At 44.3% G+C, this 22,338-nt stretch overlaps 1 protein-coding gene across 2 annotated transcripts in view; it reads right to left on the bottom strand.

Annotated features, from left to right (window-relative positions):
- Window positions 1–22,338, bottom strand: part of GLB1 (galactosidase beta 1) — an 88,532-nt gene that overhangs the window by 12,490 nt on the left and 53,704 nt on the right. For both annotated transcript variants that reach the window (XM_060022102.1, XM_060022103.1), the window contains 5 exons: window positions 19,728–19,802; window positions 16,915–17,004; window positions 13,507–13,620; window positions 11,747–11,878; window positions 9,582–9,821 (listed from right to left, as the gene is read on the bottom strand). In XM_060022102.1, coding sequence (XP_059878085.1) covers window positions 9,582–9,821; window positions 11,747–11,878; window positions 13,507–13,620; window positions 16,915–17,004; window positions 19,728–19,802 — 651 coding nt within the window. The remainder of the gene's footprint in view (window positions 1–9,581; window positions 9,822–11,746; window positions 11,879–13,506; window positions 13,621–16,914; window positions 17,005–19,727; window positions 19,803–22,338) is intronic.

The raw sequence follows: 22,338 nt of genomic DNA on the forward strand, positions 1-22,338 counted from the left end.
GGGCTGGAACAGGAGAGTTGGCAGAGAAGACAGAAAGGCTGACAAAATGCAGCAGGAGAAAGAGAACGGGACCTCGGCTTGGAGGAAAGAGGTGGGAGGGGGATTTGGAGCTTAGACTTCCTCCTAGAGGCCGCTGGGCAGGAAGCGAGGGTGGAGGCGGAGAGGTAAGTCTGACAGGAAGCTGAGGAACAAAGGAGCCCCACCTGATAGTGTCAAGGAGGGTGAGTCCTCAGCGGAGGGGGTGGGGAAGAGGAAGGTGGTTTAAGGGGGATGATGAGGGTCATAAAGGCCAGCTGGGGACAGGGAAGAGAGAGGCCCAGGACTGCTGGGCAACTTGGGACCTCCAGAGTTTGGAGAGAGTGAGGGGAACGTGGCCCTGACAAATGTGCCAGAGTGGCTCCCCCAGGGCTGCTCAGTTACTGGTGAACCAGCGGAGGCCAATGGTGGACCCACTCCCAGTGGAGGATGATCAAGGAGACAGAGTGGAAGGGCAAGGGGGTCAGTGCATTGATGGCCCTTAAAAAAATGGTGGTTGGGCTTCCCTGGTGGCGCAGTGGTTGAGAGTCTGCCTGCCGATGCAGGGGACACGGGTTCGTGCCCCGGTCCGGGAAGATCCCACGTGCCGCGGAGCAGTTGGGCCCGTGAGCCATGGCCGCTGAGCCTGCGCGTCCGGAGCCTGTGCTCCGCAACGGGAGAGGCCACAGCAGTGAGAGGCCCGCGTACCGGAAAAAAAAAAAAAAAATGGTGGTGATGTCTACGCAGGATAGGGAAGAACTGCGGCCTTAATGGTGGAGCTTCAGGTCATCCATAAGATCCAAGAGTAGGCTTGGGAGGCATGAGAGTTTGAGGGATAGAAATATGTGGCCAGAGAGAGGATGGTAGAGCTTAAAATTCCGGAGTTATATTCATCAAGAAATACAATATGGGGGCTTCCCTGGTGGCGCAGTGGTTAAGAATCCGCCTGCCAATGCGGGGGACGCGGGTTCGAGCCCTGGTCCGGGAAGATCCCACATGCCACGGAGCAACTAAGCCCGTGCGCCACAACTACTGAGCCGGCGCTCTAGAGCTCGTGAGCCACAACTACTGAGCCTGTGTGCCACAGCTACTGAAGCCCACACTCCTAGAGCCTGTGCTCCTCAACAAGAGAAGCCACCGCAGTGAGAAGCCGGCACACTGCAATGAAGAGTAGCGCCCGCTCACCGCAACTAGAGAAAGCCCGTGCACAGCAACAAAGACCCAACACAGCCATAAATAAATAAATTAATTAAAAAAAAAAAAAAGAAATACAATATGCTTCAGCCATAAACCAAGTCTCAATAAACTTAAGAAGATTTTGCAACCATCACCACAATTTAATTTTGGGACATTTCCGTCACCCCAAAAAGAAATCCCATACCCATCTGCAGTCCTTCTCTATTCCCACCCTCAGTCGTAGGTGACCATTCACTTACTTTCTGTCTCTACAGATTTGCCTTTTCTGAACCGATTCATGCAAATGGGATCATATGATATGTGGCCTTCTATGATGGCTTCTTTTACTTAGCATAATGCTTTTCAGATTCATCCATGTTGTAGCCTGTATCAGTAGTCTGCTCCTTGTTACTGTGGAATACCATTCCATTGTATGAATATTGCACAGTTTATTTATCCATTCATCGGTTGATGGACATTTTGAATTATTTCCAATTCTTGGTTATTTTGATAATGCTACTATGAATATTTGCATGTAAGTCTTTGTGTGCACATATGTTTTATGTCTCTACCTAGGAGCAGAATTGATGAATCCTACGGTAGTTTTATATTTAACCCTTGAAGAAGCTGTCACACTGTGTTCCAAAGTGTTTGTACCATTTTACATTTCCACTAGCAATGTAGGAGGTTTCCCATTTCTCTACATCCTTGTCAACATTTGTTCTTGTCCATCTTTCATTATTATAGCAATTCTAGTGGGTATAAAGTGGTATTTCATTGTGGTTGATTTGTACTTCCTTAATGATGTTGAATATTAAGCATCTTTTCATGTACTTATCAGCCATTTGTATATCTTCTTTGTTGAACTATCCATGTAAGTCCTTTGCCCATTTTTTGATTGGGTTGGTTGTCTTCCTATTATTGAGTTATACGAATTTTTATATATTCTAAAATCAAGTCCTTTGTCAGATATATGATTTGAAAACATTTTCTGCCAGTCTGTGGCTTGGATTTTCATTTTCTTAATAATGTTTTTTGAAGGGAAAACATTTTCAATTTTTTTTTTTTTTTTTTTTTGCGGTACGCGGGCCTCTCACTGTTGTGGCCTCTCCCGTTGCGGAGCACAGGCTCCGGACGCGCAGGCTCAGCGGCCATGGCTCAGGAGCCCAGCCGCTCCGCGGCATGTGGGATCTTCCCGGACCAGGGCACGAACCCGCGTCCTCTGCATCGGCAGGCGGACTCTCAACCACTGCGCCACCAGGGAAGCCCAACATTTTCAATTTTGATGAAGTCCAATTTATCCATTTTTTCCTTTAAGGATCATGTATTAGGTGTCAAATATAAGACATCTTTGCCTCACCCAAGATCATGAAGATTTTCCTCCTTCTTCCAGAAGTTTTATAGAGGAATTAAATTAGAAATCAAAAATAAGATATGCTTTAAAAAACGCACAAATATATGAAAATTAAACAACACACTTCTAAATAATCCATGGTTCAAAGAGATAATAAGGGAAATTAGAAAATATTTCAAACATAATGAAAATATATGTCCATAAACATGTAAAAAGCAAACATTATAAAAGGGCATTTATTAAACACATGCCATGTGCCTCGTCTCTTCCAGCTTTTTTTCCAGTATTTTTTTCTTCTTCTCCTTCAGAGTTAAACTTCTCAAGAAGAATGTTTATCTTCAAGTGTCCGTATTTATTCATGTGTTCATGTCCTCCCCCTACACTCCTCAGTAGAAGGCCATCTGGCTTGCAATGCTTCACTCTGCTGGCTTAGCCCTTACTGAGGGTCCCCATGACCCCCTGGTGCTAAATCCAGCAGAGATGCTTCTGTCTTCATCTCACTTGTCCTCTTGGCAGCATCAATGTTGTTCTCCTCTCATTTTTTGGTCTCTCCTCCTCACTTTCTGTCATGCTTGTGTCTCTCAAAGATCAGTCTGAGGTCTTGCTTTCTTCCTTCTTCATCCTCTCTCCTTATTCCATGTCTTCAACAACCATCCATACACAAATGATCTCATATGTATGTTCCCAGCCCAGATCCCTCCTCTGAATCCCCACCCATAAATCCAACAGCCTCCTTCTCTCCACTGTTCTCCAAGGCATCTCTAACTCAGCTGTCCACATCCAGACTCATGATTTTGCTCTTCCAGCCCAAGTCCTCTTCTGAAATTTCTTCTTTCAGTAAATGGTACCATCTGCCCAGCTGCAAGCCTAGAACCTCAGAGTCATCTGATACATCCTTCTTTTTAAATCCCTATATCCGATCTGTCATTACATCTTATTGATTTAACTTTAGTCTCTCAATGAAACTATGGTCCAGCCTCCTAGACAGTTTCCCTGAATCCACATGCACCCTCAACCAACCTATCCTGGGGTCACAGAGGCTCATCACATCACAATCATGCCATGTCTCTCTGCTGCTTCAGTGATTCTCAACAGAAAGACCAAACCTTAATATGGTTTAATTGGCCTGTCCTGATCTGGTCTCTACCCACTTTCTAGCCTCTTCTCTGAACCACACTCCCTTTTCTCTGTGTTCCATACATTTCAGTCTTTATCAGTTCCTCACACTGGCCACTTTCCCCTCTAACCACATGGCCTTTGCACATGCTGTCTCCTCTGCCTGGAGCATGTTTCCCTCCCCTTTCTGCCACGTTAATTCCTATTCAACACTCCTACCTCTGTCAAGCATCATGATCCCAGGTAAGGCTTCCCTGACCTCCTTGACAAGGTCAAATGCCCAATTATTATCAACCTCCATATTTCTTCTTAGCACCCATTGCAGCTGCAGTTCTATCATTTAATTTGGGTGATTATATGATTTGGGTTGGCTGCCCCAACAAGACTTTAAGTTCCATGAGGGCAAGAACCATATCTGGTTCTATTCATTATTGTATAATTAGCACCTGGCACAAAGTTTGGGCACACAGTAGTGAAATGGAGCAAGACCCTATGGTCCTTCCCCACCATGTCCTCAGCCTGCCTTTCGTCTCTAGAAAAATTTTAGCCAAAGAATAAGGTTAATCAGAGAAGTGAGAAAAATACAGAAGCAAAGGAAAACAATCAAATAGGACAAAACAATAATAGTTTAGTCATTAAGCAAAATCAAGGACCTTTAGTTTGGGACTTCCCTGGTGGTCTAACGGTAAAGAATCCGCCTTACAATGCAGGGGAAGCGGGTTCGATATCTGTCAGGGAACTAAAATCCCACATGCCACAGGGCAAATAAGCCCACGCGCCACAACTACTGAGCTCACTTGCCTCAACTAGAGAGCCTGTGTGCCACAAACTACAGAGCCCACATGCCTTGGAGCCTGCGCGCCACAACTAGACAGAAGCCCATGTGCAGCAAGGAAGAGCCTGTGCACTGCAACTAAGACCCAACACAAGCCAAAAATAAATTAAAAAATAATAAATAAATCTTAAAAAAATGTTAAAAAAAGGACCTTTAGTTCCTCCTCAAGGGTTATAGATAATATTCTAAGCCATGTCCTGTGAGCTGTCTTATAGATACTGAAATCTCCACCAGGTGGAAGAGGTTAACTACACGAGGACCAGACTGTAGCCATCACATAAGCTGCCACAATTCAGAGAATTGGCCTCAAGGAAATGGTTACAAAGCGACCCTGGAGCTGAAGATTGACTGTACTTAAAACAATCAAGATGATGGTGGTCAGACCACCACAGGACCAATTTCAAGACAACTGTCAGAGCTGACTGTGCTGTTTCTATATGTAGCCCCCTCCGTCCACCTATAAAAGCTCTTGCCCCCTGATTGTCAGTTGGAGTGTGGGGGAAGTCGGCTTTGGACAGGAGTCTGCCCTCCCCACCACTTGCCAGCCTTGGAAATAAAGTAAACTTTCCTTTCCACCAACCTTGCCTCTTTATTGGCTTTTGAGCAGTGAGGAGCTGGGCCCACCTTTGCTAACAGATTTTGGCTCCCAATGTGAAGCTGCACTCTCACAATATCTGGCTCCTTGGAGTTTTCTCCAGCACAGCTGCCACCATGACGATGCACTGGGATGGCTGCAAGGAGCCCACTGCTCATGGTTCGCTGGCCCTGAGAGGGGGATTTCGGGGTGTTCCTAGCAGCTGCCCAAACCATTTGTTTCGGGGCTCCTCCCTGTTTCTCCCCTGCTCGCCGCTGGCTGCCAACGTACGCTTTTCCTTGGTGGAACAGAAAGATGCCTCTGGACGAGCTGACGAGCTCCAAGACCAAGGTAAGTTCACTGGTGTGCACCTGGGCAAACTTCTCTTTTGAGCATGAGGTGCTATTTGGGCATTTTGCCAATTGGTTCTGATGTGTGTCTGATGTTGAGAACCATATGTGAGCACTGAGTGTCATTTGGGCATTTTGTCAATTGGTTCTGATGTGTGTCTACCATTGAAGACCGTTTGTGTTGGAAAGTGTTTGTTTGGGACTCCGTATTGGGCATTCTCTCAGAGGATCTGTGACAGTTCTGTCTTCTGGTGTGTGAGTGTGTATTCCATTTGTGTCTTTGGTATTCTTGTTGCCTTTTGTAAAATGAGAAATTCAGGTTCAGTTCATTAGAAAGATTTTAGCTATGACACTGTGACTAAATAAAAAGAAAGATGATTTCTTAAAACACCGTGTGGCCACCAACAGTATTCTTCAAACTCCGAAAAAAATTGGTTAAGATGAAATTCTTTTGAAATTCCAAAACTGGTTATTTTTGTATATGTAGTTAGAGGAAGCTAGCTTGATAAATACTTTTTTTTTTTCTCAGAATTCTGACCCTGAGAGAACAAAAATATGCTTAGGAGAAAGTTTGAAGTTAACTCTTAACACATCCTTGAAATACAAACACAGCTCACTTTGCCTGAGACTTCAGCCTTGGGTTAATTAATAGAACTTCAAGCCAAAAAAAAAAAAAAAAAAGAAAAAAAAAGGAGAGGAAAGAGGACTTAGGTGTATTAAACATACATCTGGTACCACATTAAAGAGAAATTGTGCATGAAAAAAATGTATGTTTTTAGAGGTTATGGAATACGTTCTTAAGTTTGCCAATCAGAAAATGCTGGTATAACAGTTCAATTACTTGTTTCTTAGTTTTATTAAGGTTTTAAAGGGTTAAAAATTGTAATATGTAAAAATGATAAGGGAAACATTTCAGTATGTAAAGCAAGTAGGATGTGTGTTGTTGGCAAGAGAAAATATAAAAAATGGAGATATTTTTGTTTTCTGTTTTTTTTTTTCCTTTGGCCATGCCATGTGGCACGCAGGATCTTAGTTCTCCAACCAGGGATCGAACCTATGCCCCCCGCAGTGGAAGTGTGGAGTCCTAATCACTGGACTGCCAGGGAATTCCCTGGAGATATCTTTGTTGAGGGATAAGAGGAGAATAATTTTGTCCTAAAGCTGGTTGCTTCTGGATGCGAAAAAAATAAGGGACAAATTAATATGGATACAGAAAGTATCCTGTTTTTGTAAAAGAAGGTATTTTGAGAAAAGAATTTTGTACGTTGTTAAGATCGATTAAGATTAGATTGAATTTAATTATGTAAATGAATTTTGTTATTAACAGTAAGCTGGTACAAGGTGGGAATCTGGTTTTCTCTCTGTTAAGAGAACAAAGTTTTCCTGGAATATTGAGCTGCTTTTGAAAACAGATTGTAAGTTTCTTTATCTATCTAATTTTGAGTTTTCCAGAGGGCCCCTGAGGAAACTCAGAGAGAAATATTGATAAGGAATTTGAAGAATTCTAATGGAAAGCTACTGTTTTTCTTCTAACTATACATCTGACCCCAATGTTCAGGATGGAAAAAAAAGTTTAATGAAGTTGTCACAGAGTATAACTACTAATGATGTGTATCACTGCTGGCTTTAAGTTTACTGCTTAAAGCACGTGTACAATGTTTGTGTGACGACTGGGTATAACTGACAAAATGTATAGCCTATAAACTGTTTCCCCATCAACAGACTTTTCTGTACTTGTTTGTTATGTCTGATTAGTTTTCCCCCAATGTAGATGACTAGACAAATATATAAACAAAAAGTGGGTCTAGCACTGAGGGACATGAATGGACCCAGAGTAGGCAACTGAGCCACTATGGCAACTGAGCCACTATGGCAACTTGGAAAAATACATTGATTATCAATGTTTTCTATTTACAATTGAAAGGGGAAAATGATAGAAGAAATTTCACATATTGAGGTATGGGGAAGTCATTCTGTCTTATACCTGATTTAATTTGAACTTCAGGCTAACCAAACAGCCTGTTTATGGCCTATTAAACATACACTGTACATCCACTTTAACCATTAAGGAAAAAAATACATTCAGAGAATAGTACAAAAATACGTTTTGGGGCTTCCCTGGTGGTGCAGTGGTTAAGAATCTGCCTGCCAATGCAGGGGACACAGGTTCGAGCCCTGGTCTGGGAAGATCCCACATGCCGCGGAGCAACTAAGCCCGTGGGTCACAACTACTGAGCCTGTGCTCTGGAGCCTGCGAGCCACAACTACTGAGCCCGCATGCCACAACTACTGAAGCCTGCACGCTTAGAGCCTGTGCTCTGTCACAAGAGAAGCCACCGCAATAAGAAACCTGCGCACCGCAACGAAGAGCAGCCCCCACTTGCTGCAACTAGAGAAAGCCGTGCACAGCAACAAAGAACCAAAGCAGCCAAAAGTAAATAAATAAAATGAATACATTTATTTAAAAAGCTGATCTTTAAAAAAAAAACATTTTGATTATTATCCTCATTGCAATATGTCTACTAATTTTCAAATGTTTGTCCAGGTACTATGACAAGGCAATCAAAGACAGAGGCAATGTTTTCATAATACAAAATATTGATGCTAAGCTTGGAACACGAAATTATTTCCAACTCTGTGTCCACTCCCCAAATTAGGCAGGGCTAGGCCCCATTTCAGCAGGAAGTAGCCAGAACAGTTGTCACCCCATTCCCTCAAAGATTTGGGGGAAATTGGAACAGAAATGGAACTAAAACCAAGTTCCTCTGCCAAGTTTATGATTAATCTCTCTATCCAAAACTTTATTCCCTTTCTTGTTCTATACCTGTCCCTCATCAAGATTGGGGAGTATCAAAGGAAAGGGAGGATTGAAATGGAGCAGGACCCTATTGTCCTTTCCCACCCCCCCCCCATGTCCTCCACCTGCCTTTTGTCTTGTAGAAAAACTTTAGCCAAAGGATAGGTTTAATGAGAGAAGTGGGAAAATACAGAAGCAAAGGAAAACAATCAAATAGAACAAAACATTAATAGTTTAGTCATTAAGCAAAGTCAAGGACTTTAATTCCTCCTCAAGGGCTATAGATAATATTCTGAGCCATGTTCTGTGAGCTGTCTTATAGATACTGAAACCCCCACCAGGTGGAAGAAGTTAACTACACGAGGACCAGACTGTAGCCATCACATAAGCTGCCACAATTCAGAGAATTGGCCTCAAGGAAATGGTAACAAACTGACCCTGGAGCTGAAGATTAACTGTACTTAAAACAATCAAGATGAAGGTGGTCAGACCACCGCAGGACCAATTTCAATATGACTGTCAGGCTGACTGTGCTGTTTCTATATGTAGCCCCCTCCGTCCACCTATAAAAGCTCTTGCCTGCCGATTGGGGGCAGGGGGGAGTCAGCCTTTGGGCAGGAGTCTGTCCTCCCCACCCCCAATTGCTGGCAACCAAAATAAAGCAAACTGTCCTTTCCACCAACCTTGCCTCTTTATTTGGCTTTAGAGCAGCAAGCAACTGGACCCACTCTTGGTAACAGTGGCCACTAGATATTTGTTGAACGAATAACTGAGTCATGATAAGGGCATCTAGGATGAAAACAGGACTTGGAAGTGGAGAAGACAATGGTGAAAGAAGACATGCTGATGTCTTCAAAGAATAAAGGAGAGTGAGCAGGCAGTAAAGTGGCCAAGGGAGAGCTGAGGATCGTACAGACAGTGGTGGATGCCCCCAGGGCACAGGGGCACTTTCACACGGAGGTGGGGGTGTTCTGAGAGTATAGAGTTAGGCATGAACAAGAGAAAGCAGGTGCCCCAGATATTCACCCCTTTGCCTGGGCCAGATTTTCTTCAGGATAAAGAAGAAGGGCTCCTCCTAGGCACTTTCCAAGGGGACTATGATTTTTCTTAGAGGAAGGAGGAAGTTTCTAAAGGAAGTTGTCAGTCAATGAAAATGGGGTAGATGGTGTACCTTCATGCTGACCATTGCATCTTCAAAGATCTGCCATGGTCCTGCTCCTGAGAAATGGGTAAACTTCCAAAGAAAACCCTCCACTCTCAGACTCACACAGCATCCCATTAGCAGCTCTTTTTGATTCTCAATCAGAGACTGAAAACCAGATGTCTGAGGCCTGAATTCAAACACTTCCCATGAAGACACATACCTTGGTCCATCCGGAAAACTGGATAAAGGTGTCCTGGGGCAAGTCTGGGATCCCACTGGGAATAGAGAAATTAGCCACATAAAAGGCCGGGAGTGTGTAGTCAGATGGGCTGTGGGCACAGCCGCTGTCATGGCCATCCCAGGTCCCCAGATGGCTGCGTCCTGCACCCTCCATGTCCAGTGGGAAGATCTCCCAGTTGGTGAGGATATTGGAATCAAGAGTCAGGTTAGAAATAAGACCCTGTAAAGGAGAAACAGAGCAATGAGCTGGGGGTGGGGGTGGAGGTTGGCTTGAAGTGACTCTGTGTTCCAGCCCTGAATTCCTGGGAAAAGCAAACTGGGATATGAAACACAAACAGTATATGCAGACTCAAACGGTGTGTACATCAAAGGGACAGATCTGGCTTGAGGCCAGAGCTTTTGATCCCAAATCCCCAATCTTCAGTGTTTGGTTCAGAGACACTGCTAGAATGGAGGAAATGATGGAATTTGAGGATGAGAGAGTGAGTGGAGGGGGGGATGCAAAAGAACATCCAGCCCACTGTAAAAGGATAGAAAGGGCCGTGATGATGATAGGGAGCCTCAGACTCACATTCTGAAGTTGCTCTATTTGTCCAGCAGGGGCAGGGGCCTGGGGTGTCCAAGACACCAGCCACTGCATCGAAGCCTTTGCTCATGGTTTATCTGGCTTTCTCTTCCTAGCCTTTTAAAAAATTAATTAATTATTGGCTGTGTTGGGTCTTCATTGCTGTGCACAGGCTCTCTCTAGTTGCAGGGAGCGGGGGCTACTTTTCATTGTGGTGTGCAGGCTTCTCACTGTGGTGGCTTCTCTTATTGCGAAGCACGGGCTCTAGGTGCATGGGCTTCAGTAGTTGTGGCACGTGGGCTCAGTAGTTGTGGCACGTGGGCTCAGTAGTTGTGGCTCGCGGGCTCTAGAGCGCAGGCTCAGCAGTTGTGGTGCACGGGTAAGTTGGTCCACAGCATGTGGGATCTTCCCGGATCAGGGCTCGAACCTGTGTCCTCTGCATCGGCAGGCAGGTTCTTAACCACTGTGCCACCAGGGAAGTCCCTCTTCCCAGCCTTTTATGAGGGGAACTTCTCCAACCCAGTGGGATCCCAAATTAGTCCCAGGACACTTCTCAATATCAAGCCTCAATTGTCCAATTAGTAATTCAATAGGCATTAACAAGGCAGCTGGGTGCCAGGTCCTGGGGACTTAGACACCTCATAAGAGTCCCCATCACTCTATAGGTCAGCATGGCCTGTGACAGCCAAGCAGGAAGGCCACTAATTACAGCCTGAGCACAAGGACTGTAACAGGGACATTTCTACTGGAGACAAAAGTGGCCCCTGTATAGCTATTCCCTAAGAGTGTCACTGCCTTGCCTCCGAGGTGTCACCAGGAGGGTCAGGAAATAGCTCCAGACACCTGTCCTCTCCTAGAGTGGGTGGTACCATCATTCCCTCAGTGAAGACTTCCCTCCTCTAGCAGATGGTGAGCTACCCACGGGGTCGTCCATATCTCAACATCCTTGCATCCCCCAAAGCGCCTCACGGAGCATGTGCACAGACTATGAACTGCACAAATGTTTGCTGAATAATGCTCTCAAAATGTACATTAGAAAAATGTATTTGCACTAGACACCTAGGCACAGACTAACCAACAGAAGTGAGAGGCAGTGCACCAAGGGGAAGGTTCTCTGCAATTCAAGAGTTTGTCCTGGTTCATCCACATCCATAAAACAGAGCAGACCGAATGCTAAGCTGGCTTTGTTGGCAAGGGAGTGCCTTTTGCGACCTCAGTGGGTTTTTTAAGCAAAGGAAAAGCATGGTGCAGTGGCTTTCTCCTCCTGTTTCTTACTAAAGGATGACTGAATTCAAACGCAAAGGAAGGCTTCTGTTTGCAAAGCTCAACTTTCTCATCACCTGCAGAGGAAAACAGTTCTTCAAAATAACCCAACTTCTAGGTTGCAAAACAAATCAGGGTAGGTTCACTCATCAAATACGGAAAGGTGGGTGTGCTTTTAAAAATTACTTCTATGTGAACAGGGCTGGAGGTAAAGAGTGTATGTGGGAGAGTTTTTAAATGCATTTACAGAAACTTCCCTAGTGGCTTAGGCACAGGTCAACCTTTGAACCTCACTCCTACAGGGAAGCTACGCCTACCTTAAAATCGTTGATAGAATTGCCGTAGTTCACACGCCCCATGTTCTCCACCAGGAGGTCCAGGGTGGCTCCAGCTTTCCCTGTTATGTTCAGGGTGATCACAATATTTCGCTCAAGGACTCCGTGGGGGACCTGTCAGTTCAATGCCAAATGAGAGTTAACTAGGGTGGGAGGGTCAGCAGAGAGGCAGCCCGCTCAGTTAGTTCAGCACTCGTTTTCCTGCCTGGAAGTGTCACCAGACTTGGGAGGAAATGCTCTGATGGCTCCTTTGCCCAAGTTACTGGCCAGATGCCCACGTTCCAGAAATCACTGCTTTCTACACAAGAAGGTCAGCAGACTCAGCTCCCAGCAAGGAAGGGGCAAGGCTGGTTTCCTTAGCTCTGGGATGTTTTGTTGTGCATCTATTTCTATTTTTAAATTTTGTATTTATTATTATTTTTTATTTTTATCTTATTATTATTTTTTTAATATTTTGGCCCCACTGCACGGCATGTGGGATCTTGGTTCCCTGACCAGGGATCGAACCTGCGCCTGCTGCAGTGGAAGCTCGGAGTCCTAACCACTGGACCACCAGGAAAGTCCTTTATTTTTTATTTTTTAAATTAAATTTTTATTTTGTATTGGGGTGTAGTTGATTTACAACATTGTGTTCGTTTTAGGTGTACAGCAAAGTGGTTCAGTTATACATACAAACGTATGTATTCTTTTTCATATTCTTTTCCCATATAGGTTATAACAGAGTGTTGAGTAGCCCGTGTATGTATTTTTAACAGAAAGGGGATAGAGGCAAAAATTCCAGGGGAAGATTCCTAGTACAGGAACCTCTTCACGTTCTCACAGCAAAAAGGCAGTCACAAAAAGTAGCTTCTAAACAACATGGAGAGAGGAGACAAAATCAGACAAACGAGATAAAATCAGTGAGTTAGGTGGAATAGTCTCACTTCAAGATACCTGACATGATGCATTAACCACAAAGATGAAATAATAAAATGAGGGGAAACAACAGGTATTTTAGCAGCAACATATTCCTAGTTTTGTTAAATGCAAGATTAAAAAAAAAAATGACCGTAATTCACTAAGACAACCCCCAGATTGAAATTTTAGGAACTGCTGCCAGTATACACATAATGTCTTAGACACTTGCTGCCGCTGAAATTAAAGCCGTGAATGACAACAGAATGGAAATACTTTCATTTAAAATTTTCTGAACAAGTTTTCTTGGTTAGGAAAAATCTCTTCGTGTGTTTTTTTTCACATGATTGTTTCAGTGAGAGGAAGGGAAATCCTAAAATGTTATCTTTACTTTGCTACAAAACCAAAGCCTTTGTGTCTTTTTGCTCTAATTATCAGGAACAAGCCGACAGAATATAATTTCTCATGTAATGAAGACCCACAGTTACATGAGTCATCCGGGGTGTACAAACGGACCCTGCCCTCCAGGAGCAAAGAAGACATGGGTGACACACATGGTCAATCAGAGGGGATGGCCCTGGATGTGGGGCAACCAGGAAGCTTTCCGAGGAGGTGGGGCCTTAAGCACAGTCCTGCGGTTCGGATGGGTGAGGGGGTGTATCTCAGGTAGACAGAGCACAGGTGAGGCTACCTCAGCAAGCAAGGGGCGGAGCTAAGGGGCATCACGAGGAGGGGTAGAGCCTGAGGATGGAAAGGCAGCAACGGCCTTGACTGTCATGTTACCAAGTGCAACCCACAAACCCCCTCTCCCGTGGGGGCAGACCCACAAGTACAGAGAGAATTCTTACCCCATCCACAGAGACGTAGGCCCGATCATGGACGCCATTGAAGGGCGAAGAGAGGGGTGTTGGGTCGCTGCAGTCTTGAGGAAGTGTTGTTCGGTACAGCACAAACCCAAAGTACTGGTTAGAGAAGGATGCAAGAAAAAGACATCACTCTTGCCATTCACGTTAGGAGAACTTGGTCACCCTCGATCTGTGTGAAAGTGACATTTCTAAAACCAGAGGAATGAAATGCTTCCCCAGCCTCGGCAAAAATTCCATCTGAGAGAAGGGAACCGGCTTCATCTTCGGGTCATAGAATAAAACTATCACAGCAGCGAACTGCAAGGAAGCCTGAAGAGTGTTTTGTCAAACGTCACCTCCCCTCCCACAAGAGGGAACTGGGCCCTGGAATGTGTTAAGTGATTTGCCCAGAATCACTCAGGGGGATCCCATCCTATATATCCCAAAGTTATTTCTGTTACCTCAAAAACCAGAACCGCGGGCTTCCCTGGTGGCGCAGTGGTTGAGAGTCCGCCTGCCGATGCAGGGGACACGGGTTCGCGCCCCGGTCTGGGCCGCGGAGTGGCTGGGCCCGTGAGCCATGGCTGCTGAGCCTGCGCGTCCGGAGCCTGTGCTCCGCAACGGGAGAGGCCACAACAGTGAGAGGCCCGCGTACCGCAAAAAAAAAAAACAAAAAAACCAGAACCAAAGACAACAACAACAAAAGGCAAATGGCAACAGAATGCTCGGTAAAACATTCTCCAGATCCTTGGGCCAAATCCGCTCTAACATACAAAACAGGAGTCAATCAGAAACTGTTTAAAGTGGAGGCACGAGGGAAACCGACAGGGATGGGGGTGTAACCTGTCGCTAAGTCAGTAAGTACTTTGAGAGCTGGGATCCCTGGTCCGAAAGGAAGGCCCCAACCGTCAGCCTCGGTTTGTGGCTTCCTGCTGTGGCCATTAGCTGGGGGAGGTGGATAAATCCTGAGTCATACAAGAGAGCCCAAATGGAAATCCAGCAGGGAACAGAGACAAAGTTCCCTACTCCTCGGGCCCCAGAAGAAAGTGCACCCCAGGTAAGTGGAGAGATGCCTTGCAGGAGTGGAAGGAAAACGCTAACACACGTTCCTGTGTTGCAGGAAAGTGCTGAACTCAAGAAATGCTATTGCTGTCGCCAGCCAAACCTTCAAGTGCAAGGATGCCTCCCTCCCAGACTCCAAATCTCCATCTCTCTCTTGTTTTTATCTTTTGAAAGTACCAAAGTGGTGAGTCCTAACTCAGAGGCCGAGGAAGACTTAGCCAGGGGTTTCCAGGAGGGGAGCAGAAGCTGAGATGCTCCCTGCAAAGGCAAAGCTGAGGCCTCTGGGGATGGGGTGGGGGGCAGCTGCAGGGGTACCAGGGCTGCACCCCAATCCCTGCAGCTGTGCCCGCCAAAGGGTTTGCTGGAAATAAATCTTCTATGGGCTTGTCTCAGATCTGAAACAGCCAGGGCCCAGGAGCCCCACCCGATCTGAGAGCACTGCCTTGGCCAAAGATGAGAGAGCAGAAGGGGTCTGAGGAAGAACAAGGGCTGCCGGTGTCTACACGTGAACCTGGGATTCACTTCCCAGGTTCCTACTGCTCTGTGTCGTGTCTTGTCTGATGTGCTCAGACCCTACTAGGTGGAGAAGACAGGTAGATGAAGACGTGGACGTACAGTCAGTGTGTGTTAGAACCAGAGAAAGAACCTACCCAACCCTAATGAAAAAGTGTGGGGTGGGGAGCTTAATTATTCATTTTTATTTATCACAAAGCAGTGCAGTTGGAGTGAAATCACAAGTATAACAATAGTAACTGGAGGCAAAATACGTTAAAGTGAGATCAGATGTGCTATTATTCCCTCGAGAAGGTGATCTCTCCGGGAAGTCAGAAAGGAGGGCCGAGATAACTTTCCATTTCAAAAAACAGGGCTGAGATCCTAAGTGATCAAACTGAACATTGAACCAAAGGCAAATGGGCATGGGCATCCTGAAATGGTGCCCTGAGAAGAACGCATCACCGCTGTCACATTTGCGCCAAAAATGTTTCACTGAATCTAACCAGTGAGGGGCCGTATACAAAACTGGGCTGACCTCTTCAGACATGTCCATGTCATGAGAGAAAGAAAAAAAGACTCAGGAACCGTTTCAGATGAAAGAAGACAATGTGTGATCATGAACTGGAAACTGGACTGAAAGAAGACAATGTGTGATCATGAACTGGAAACTGGACTGAAAAAAAGTTAAGCTATGAAGGACACCATTGTAATAACCAGGGCTACCTGACTTTGGAATGTGTATTAGATAATAAGATTGTATCAATGCTCAATTTCTTTCTTTTTTTAAAAATAAATTTATTTATTTATTTATTTAAAAATTTTGGCTGCGTTGGGTCTTCGTTGCTGCACGGGTTTTCTCTAGTTGTGGTGAGCTGGGGCTACTCTCTGTTGCAGTGCGCGGACTTCTCGTTGCGGTGGCTTCTCGTTGCGGAGCACAGGCTCTAGACACACGGGCTCAGTAGTTGTGGCTCACGGGCTTAGTTGCTCCGTGGCACGTGGGATCTTCCCGGACCAGGGCTAGAACCCGTGTCCCCTGCATTGGCAGGCGGATTCTTAACCGCTGTGCCACCAGGGAAGTCCCAATGCTAAATTTCTTAAGGGTGATCATTATTTATGGTCGTGTAGGATAATGTCCTTTTTAAAAATATATGCTGTAATATTTAAAGGTGAAGTGTCATGATGTTGACAACTACCTCAAACTGCTGAAAAAAAAAGCAGTTGACTGCGTATACACACAGAGAAAGATAAAGCAAGTGAAGTAACTGTTAACACTTGGTGAATCCAGGTGAAAGCTCTACGGGTGTTGTACTATTCTGGCAAGTTTTCCAAAATAAAAAGTTGGGGAAAACTTTTACAATAAAGATGGGGCTGTGGCCTGGAGATTAAACACACACACAGACACACACACACACACACGATGTACTGTTCTTGTTCTCTTCAAAAGCAGGAAAAAGAATCTCTAATAACCTAATCTATTAAGAACACAGTCCTTCTACCTTTGAGCTAAGGACAAATAATTGTCTTTTTTGAGTAATAAAATAGTGGTTTTCCTCTGATACCTTATACGAAAGATTAATTATGTCCTAAGTATACTCAATTTATAGCTTGTACAGAATTATGCTGAAGCAGGTTGAGCTACGACCTATCTGATAATAAGAAATGGGGGGAAAACACAGGAAAGATCAGCTCACCATGTAGTACTTAGAACTAAAGAGAGCGTGGAGATCCATGGTTAATTTATGTGGGGTCTGATTTATCTACTTACCGTTTTGGTTTCTGTGTTCAGAACAGGCAGTGCAGAAAGCACATTTTTGCAAGTAGAAAAAAGGTGAAGCATTACCTTTGAAGGCCTACCTGTTTCACCTGGATAAATGTCAAGGGATAAACGCTTTTTACGGGTCCAGAGGGACACAGAATGTCGAGAGCTTCCTCCACTGTCTTTAACTGAAAAGAAACAAAAGCGGCATTCACTCACTGTCACCCCTCCCTGGTAATCACAGTTGAGAATAACGTCATTGACCAACCCCTAAATAAATTGAAATGGTTCAAATTCTACTTAGTGCTGTCCCCCAGTCACCTTCAATCAATTCCATCTATTCCTTAACTCTGGATGAAAATTAACAGATGATAAACTTAAAAATAGTTTCAAACATACCTATCTGCAAACACAACCTCCTGTATATGAAAGGCCCTTAAAATGCATGAAAACCAAAGCTCCGTAAAGCCTTCCCACCACTCCCAATGAAGTAGCTCCGACTGTGCCCTCCTCTGAATTGGTCTGCAGCATGTTTCCCACGCCTGTATCACTTTCCAGTTGTTTATACCACTGCTGTCCTTGCTGACCGTCAGCTTCTTAAGGGCAGGGTCTGTACTGAGCTTACCTCCAATGCCAGCACAAGGAAGACACTCAATTCATACTTACGATTGTGTATTCTTGCAGCTCATGGTGTTTATTCTGATGCAATAACAACAATGATAATGGCTATGAGCTCTGGCTGCCTCACCAAACTCCAGGGGAGACATCACTTTACCCGCATACCTCACTGAATCCTCACAACACCGGGAAAAGCAGGCATTATGGTCCCTTTTTAGTAAAGAAGAAATGGGGCTCAGAGCAGCTCACTTGAATCAAGGCGCAGACAGGATTTGCAGTTAGGTTTGGCTCCAAACCCAGGGCTTTCCCTAATACGATACTGGTCAGGAATTTTTTTTTTTTTTTTGGTATGCAGGCCTCTCACTGCTGTGGCCTCTCCCGTTGCGGAGCACAGGCTCTGGATGTGCAGGCTCAGTGGCCGTGGCTCAAGGGCCCAGCCGCTCCTCAGCATGTGGGATCTTCCCAGACCGGTGCACGAACCCACGTCCCCTGCATCGACAGGCGGACTCTCAACCACTGCGCCACCAGGGAAGCCCCGGTCAGGAATCCATCAATTCAGCTGAGTGGGTGCTCTCCCACTTGGACAACTAAAGGAACTCAACTCATGGTGAAAGCTTTTATCCTATATAACTATGTTCTACTTAAACTTCATTTAGTTATTCGCTATCTTCAATTGTATATATTTAGTTTCTGGTCTCACAATTTTCCTTCCTGGTAAACAAAATGTGCTCTGGTACTAAGGTAGCTATGTTTTAGCAATGTTGTTGTTTGAAACATTTGCAGTTATTTTCTGTTGCATAAAAATAAAATTTTCACAGCTCTGTAAAGACATAAACCGGGACTCTCCTGGTGGCACAGTGGTTAAGAATCACCTGCCAAGGGCTTCCCTGGTGGCGCAGTGGTTGAGAGTCCGCCTGCCGATGCAGGGGACACGGGTTCGTGCCCCAGTCTGGGAAGATCCCACGTGCCGCAGAGCGGTTAGGCCCGTGAGCCGTGGCCGCTGAGCCTGCATGTCCAGAGCCTGTGCTCTGCAACGGGAGAGGCCACAACAGTGAGAGGCCTGTGTACCTCAAAAAAAAAAAAAAAAAAAGAATCGCCTGCTAATGCAGGGGACACAGGTCTGATCCCTGGTCCGGGAAGATCCCACATGCCGCAGAGCAACTAAGCCCATGCGCCACAACTACTGAAGCCCATGCACCCTAGAGCCCGTGCTCCGCAACAAGAGAAGCCACCACAATGAGAAGGTCATGCTCCGCAACGAAGAGTAGCCCCTGCTAGCCACAACTAGAGAAAGCCCACACGCATCAATGAAGACCCAGCACAGCCAAAAATTAAAAAAATTTTCAAAAAGACTCAAACCAACCCTTTCCTTAAGTAGTAGTAGCAATGAAGAAGTAGAAGATACTCCCTTTACAAGTGTGATTAAAGTTTGGTTAATCTAAAGCAAGATTCCTATCAGGCAGAGAGACCACATTCTTTGTAGATCATAACACACCTATCCGACACTAGGTGGAAAATGTTACAAGAGCTCAACCAACCAATGATACATCAAAGGGCTTCATGAATGGAAAAATTATACAATCATGTTTGGTATTTTGCTTAAAGATAAAAACTTATGATGCTATTTTAGAATTATCAAGATTCTTAAGAAATATGTAACTTTTTTTTCCTTGTGAGTTAACCCATGTAGGAGTTAGGGATTATCAGAGGGGAAAACCTGAAGACACAGATGGTCAAAACAAATTGATTTGGGCTACGTCACTCCTATCAAATGAAACCTCGCTTCTTTGTCTCTTTCCCTAGAATAAAATGGTCTTCACTCATATTTATGATTCATTTCTAGCTTTCCCCCCTGATTTCCCAATTACCATATAAGCCACGAGGACATAATTTTGAGATGGAGGGGAGTGTATAATTGAGGGTTAATGCCTGTGCCTTTTGAGAACCCCCTCTGAGAAAGGTGAATTATAGAAAAGAACATCACCAGCCATAACAATAAGGTACACGTTATTCCCACAAGGGCTCCTAGTACTGCTTTTGACATGGATAATGGAACCAAAATGATCTAAGAATGCCCGCTCGTGCCCCATGTGCTCACCCTGTCAACATGCACACAGAGTCTCTCACCTCCCGTGTCCCTGTTTTCCCAGAAACATCATCCACCCCATCAGTCTCACAGAAAACAAGTTCACAGAAAAATAACGAACCGATTCCCCAGCATAACACTTTCACTCACGATTGCTGAATTCCACTTCCTCACTCTCAATGTTTCTGTCATTTTGTTTTTTCTTACCTTTTTCAGACCAACTTTTCCATATGCAAACTTCGGTGTGGATGGAGGGATAGGGCCTTCCGGTACTTTTTCAAACTATAAACCAGAGTGGAAAAAGACAGAAAAGAAAAACAGCTGTTAAACTCTCAGAAACATATCTATACAATTCATGTTTCAAAAGGAGGGTCAAAGAGTCAACAACAGTGCCAGTGATTTTTGGAAAGGCAAAGGAACCAAAAACTCTCCCCAAAACAGAATCTAAGTGTATAACTTTGTCTGTTCTTTAAGCTCCAGGAATCATTCAAATAATTATAGAACAAAAGACTTCAAACCGAAAGCAAAGACAAGTAGAGAGAATAAAGGTGACAGCAGAAGATTGAAGTGGAGGAGAAAAGGAAGAAGGTACATGGTAAAACGGACTCTGAAGGGAGAGAGTTTACAGTAGGAAAAGATGGTATTTGCAGATTAAATCTCATTGGTAGATTAAAGTTTTGTGTCAATGTTAAATTTGCTGTGGTTATATAAGAGCATATTCCTGCCTATTCTTACAAAATACACACTCAAGTATTTAGGGGTAAAGGGTCCTGATGTCTGCAACGCTCCAGAGGTTTAGGGAACACACGGGCTTGGCGAGGGGCAAATGATGACGCAAATAGAGTGGAATGTTGACAGGGGTGAATCTGGATGTGGAATATACAAGTGTTCTTTGTAATATTCCTAGTCTTGAAACTTTTCTGTAAGCTTGAAATTATTTTTCAATAAAAAAATTTAGAAAATAAAAATATTTTATTTTCTAAATAAAATATTAAATATGTACATACACAGAGTCACACACACAATTTATATTAACATCAGAAGGTATGGGTGTAATTCCCAGGTCTTAAAAACATCTATGTCCATCTGGAATCTCCAAATAGGTTGTATTATGATCTGTCAGGATCCTTACAGTTCTTTCTTTCCTCCTTTCTCCCTTCCTTCCTTCCTTCCTTCCTTCCTTCCTCTCTCTTGCTCTCTCTGCTTCCCTTTTTAAAAGTAATAAAAAAGAAGAGGATAAAACACTGCTATAGTAAAAAGCGATAGTCTCCTGACTCACTATTCTCTTAGTTCTGTTCTTCAGAGGAAACCATTTTAAAATCATTTAATTCTTCCAATTTTTTGCTTCTTTTAGTCTCTAAATAATATACTCATCTGCTATTTCTTGTTCAATCAATTTAAAGCATGATTATTGATTTCTTTAATACATGGGATTTAGCTCAGCTGTACTCTTCTGGGTATCTCCCTTTCTTACCAATGTGGTTATGTCATTTTCACTTTCTCTACTGGTTAAATTTGTAGCTTTAAATAATATCATATACTTATATCTCAGTTCTAACCAACTAAGACATCCCTTGTGTCCACACATTTAAAGATAAGGCCATTTGCACGCTTTGCTGAGCTCTCCTCTCCACTCCCACCTCCAAACCATCAACTTTACTTTTTACATTGTCAAGGTTAAAGGTCTAGTCTATAGCCATAAGTCCTCCCTTCAAGTGTACATTGACTCTAAATTAAAAATCAGGGCTTCCCTGGCGGTACAGTGTTAAGAATCCGCCTGCCAATGCAGGGGACACGGGTTCAAGCCCTGGTCCAGGAAGATCCCACATGCCGTGGAGCAACTAAGCCCATGTGCCACAACTACTGAGCCTGTGCTCTAGAGCCCGCGAGCCACAACTACTGAGCCCATGGGCCACAACTACTGAAGCCCTCGCACCTAGAGCCTGTGCTCTGAAACAAGAGAAGCCACCTTAATGAGAGGCCTGTGCACCACAACAAAGAGTAGCCCCCACTCGCTGCAACTAAAAAGAAAGCCTGCATGCAGCAACGAAGACCCAACACAGCCAAAAAAAAAAAAAAATCACCAATGCTCACATTATTATAATTATATAAATATTGCTCTCTGCACAGCTAAGTGGCGGATATGTACTGGGATGGCATGTTCTCTCTCCTTGTAGATGATTTTTTTCTCTTCTTTTCCCTGGGGTTTCTAATTGCTTTCTTTTTTCTTGTCTGCCGTTAGGTTAACACCTGTTTAGGTTGTTCCAAATTTCCAGAGATGGTATCAAGTTTCTCCCACCACTCTTTTCCCCCCCTTGAAAACTTCCTACTGGAACCCTCAGTCTTCTTGCTCCAAGGCTTGACAGTCAAGGATTTTTTTTAAACTTTTATATTTTATTTATTTATTTATTGTCCCGCCGCATGGCTTGTGGTATCTTGATTCCCTGACCAGGGATTGAACCTGGGCCCACAGCAGTGAAAGCGCCGAGTCCTAACCACTGGACCACCAGCAAATTCCCTGACAGTCCAGGATTCACCTTCATTATTCTTCTGGCTTTTCCCTCCTGTTTCTAGACTCTCATGACTTCCTCATTTCACTAGAGAAATCTCAAGTAACTTCCTAAGGGCTGGTACATGGGAGGTAAACTTCCTGAATCTTTGCAATGTCTGAATATGTCACATTTAATTAATAATTTGGATGAGTATAGAATTCTATATTGAAAATCATTTTCCCTTAGAATGACAAGGGTACTGTTCTGTGTCCTCTATCACCTGCTGTGGCTCGTGCCAGGCGCATTCCTGAAAAAGGTGACCAGCT

The sequence above is a fragment of the Delphinus delphis genome, chromosome 10 (assembly GCF_949987515.2).
Source record: "Delphinus delphis chromosome 10, mDelDel1.2, whole genome shotgun sequence".
NCBI classification, from domain to species: domain Eukaryota; kingdom Metazoa; phylum Chordata; class Mammalia; order Artiodactyla; family Delphinidae; genus Delphinus; species Delphinus delphis.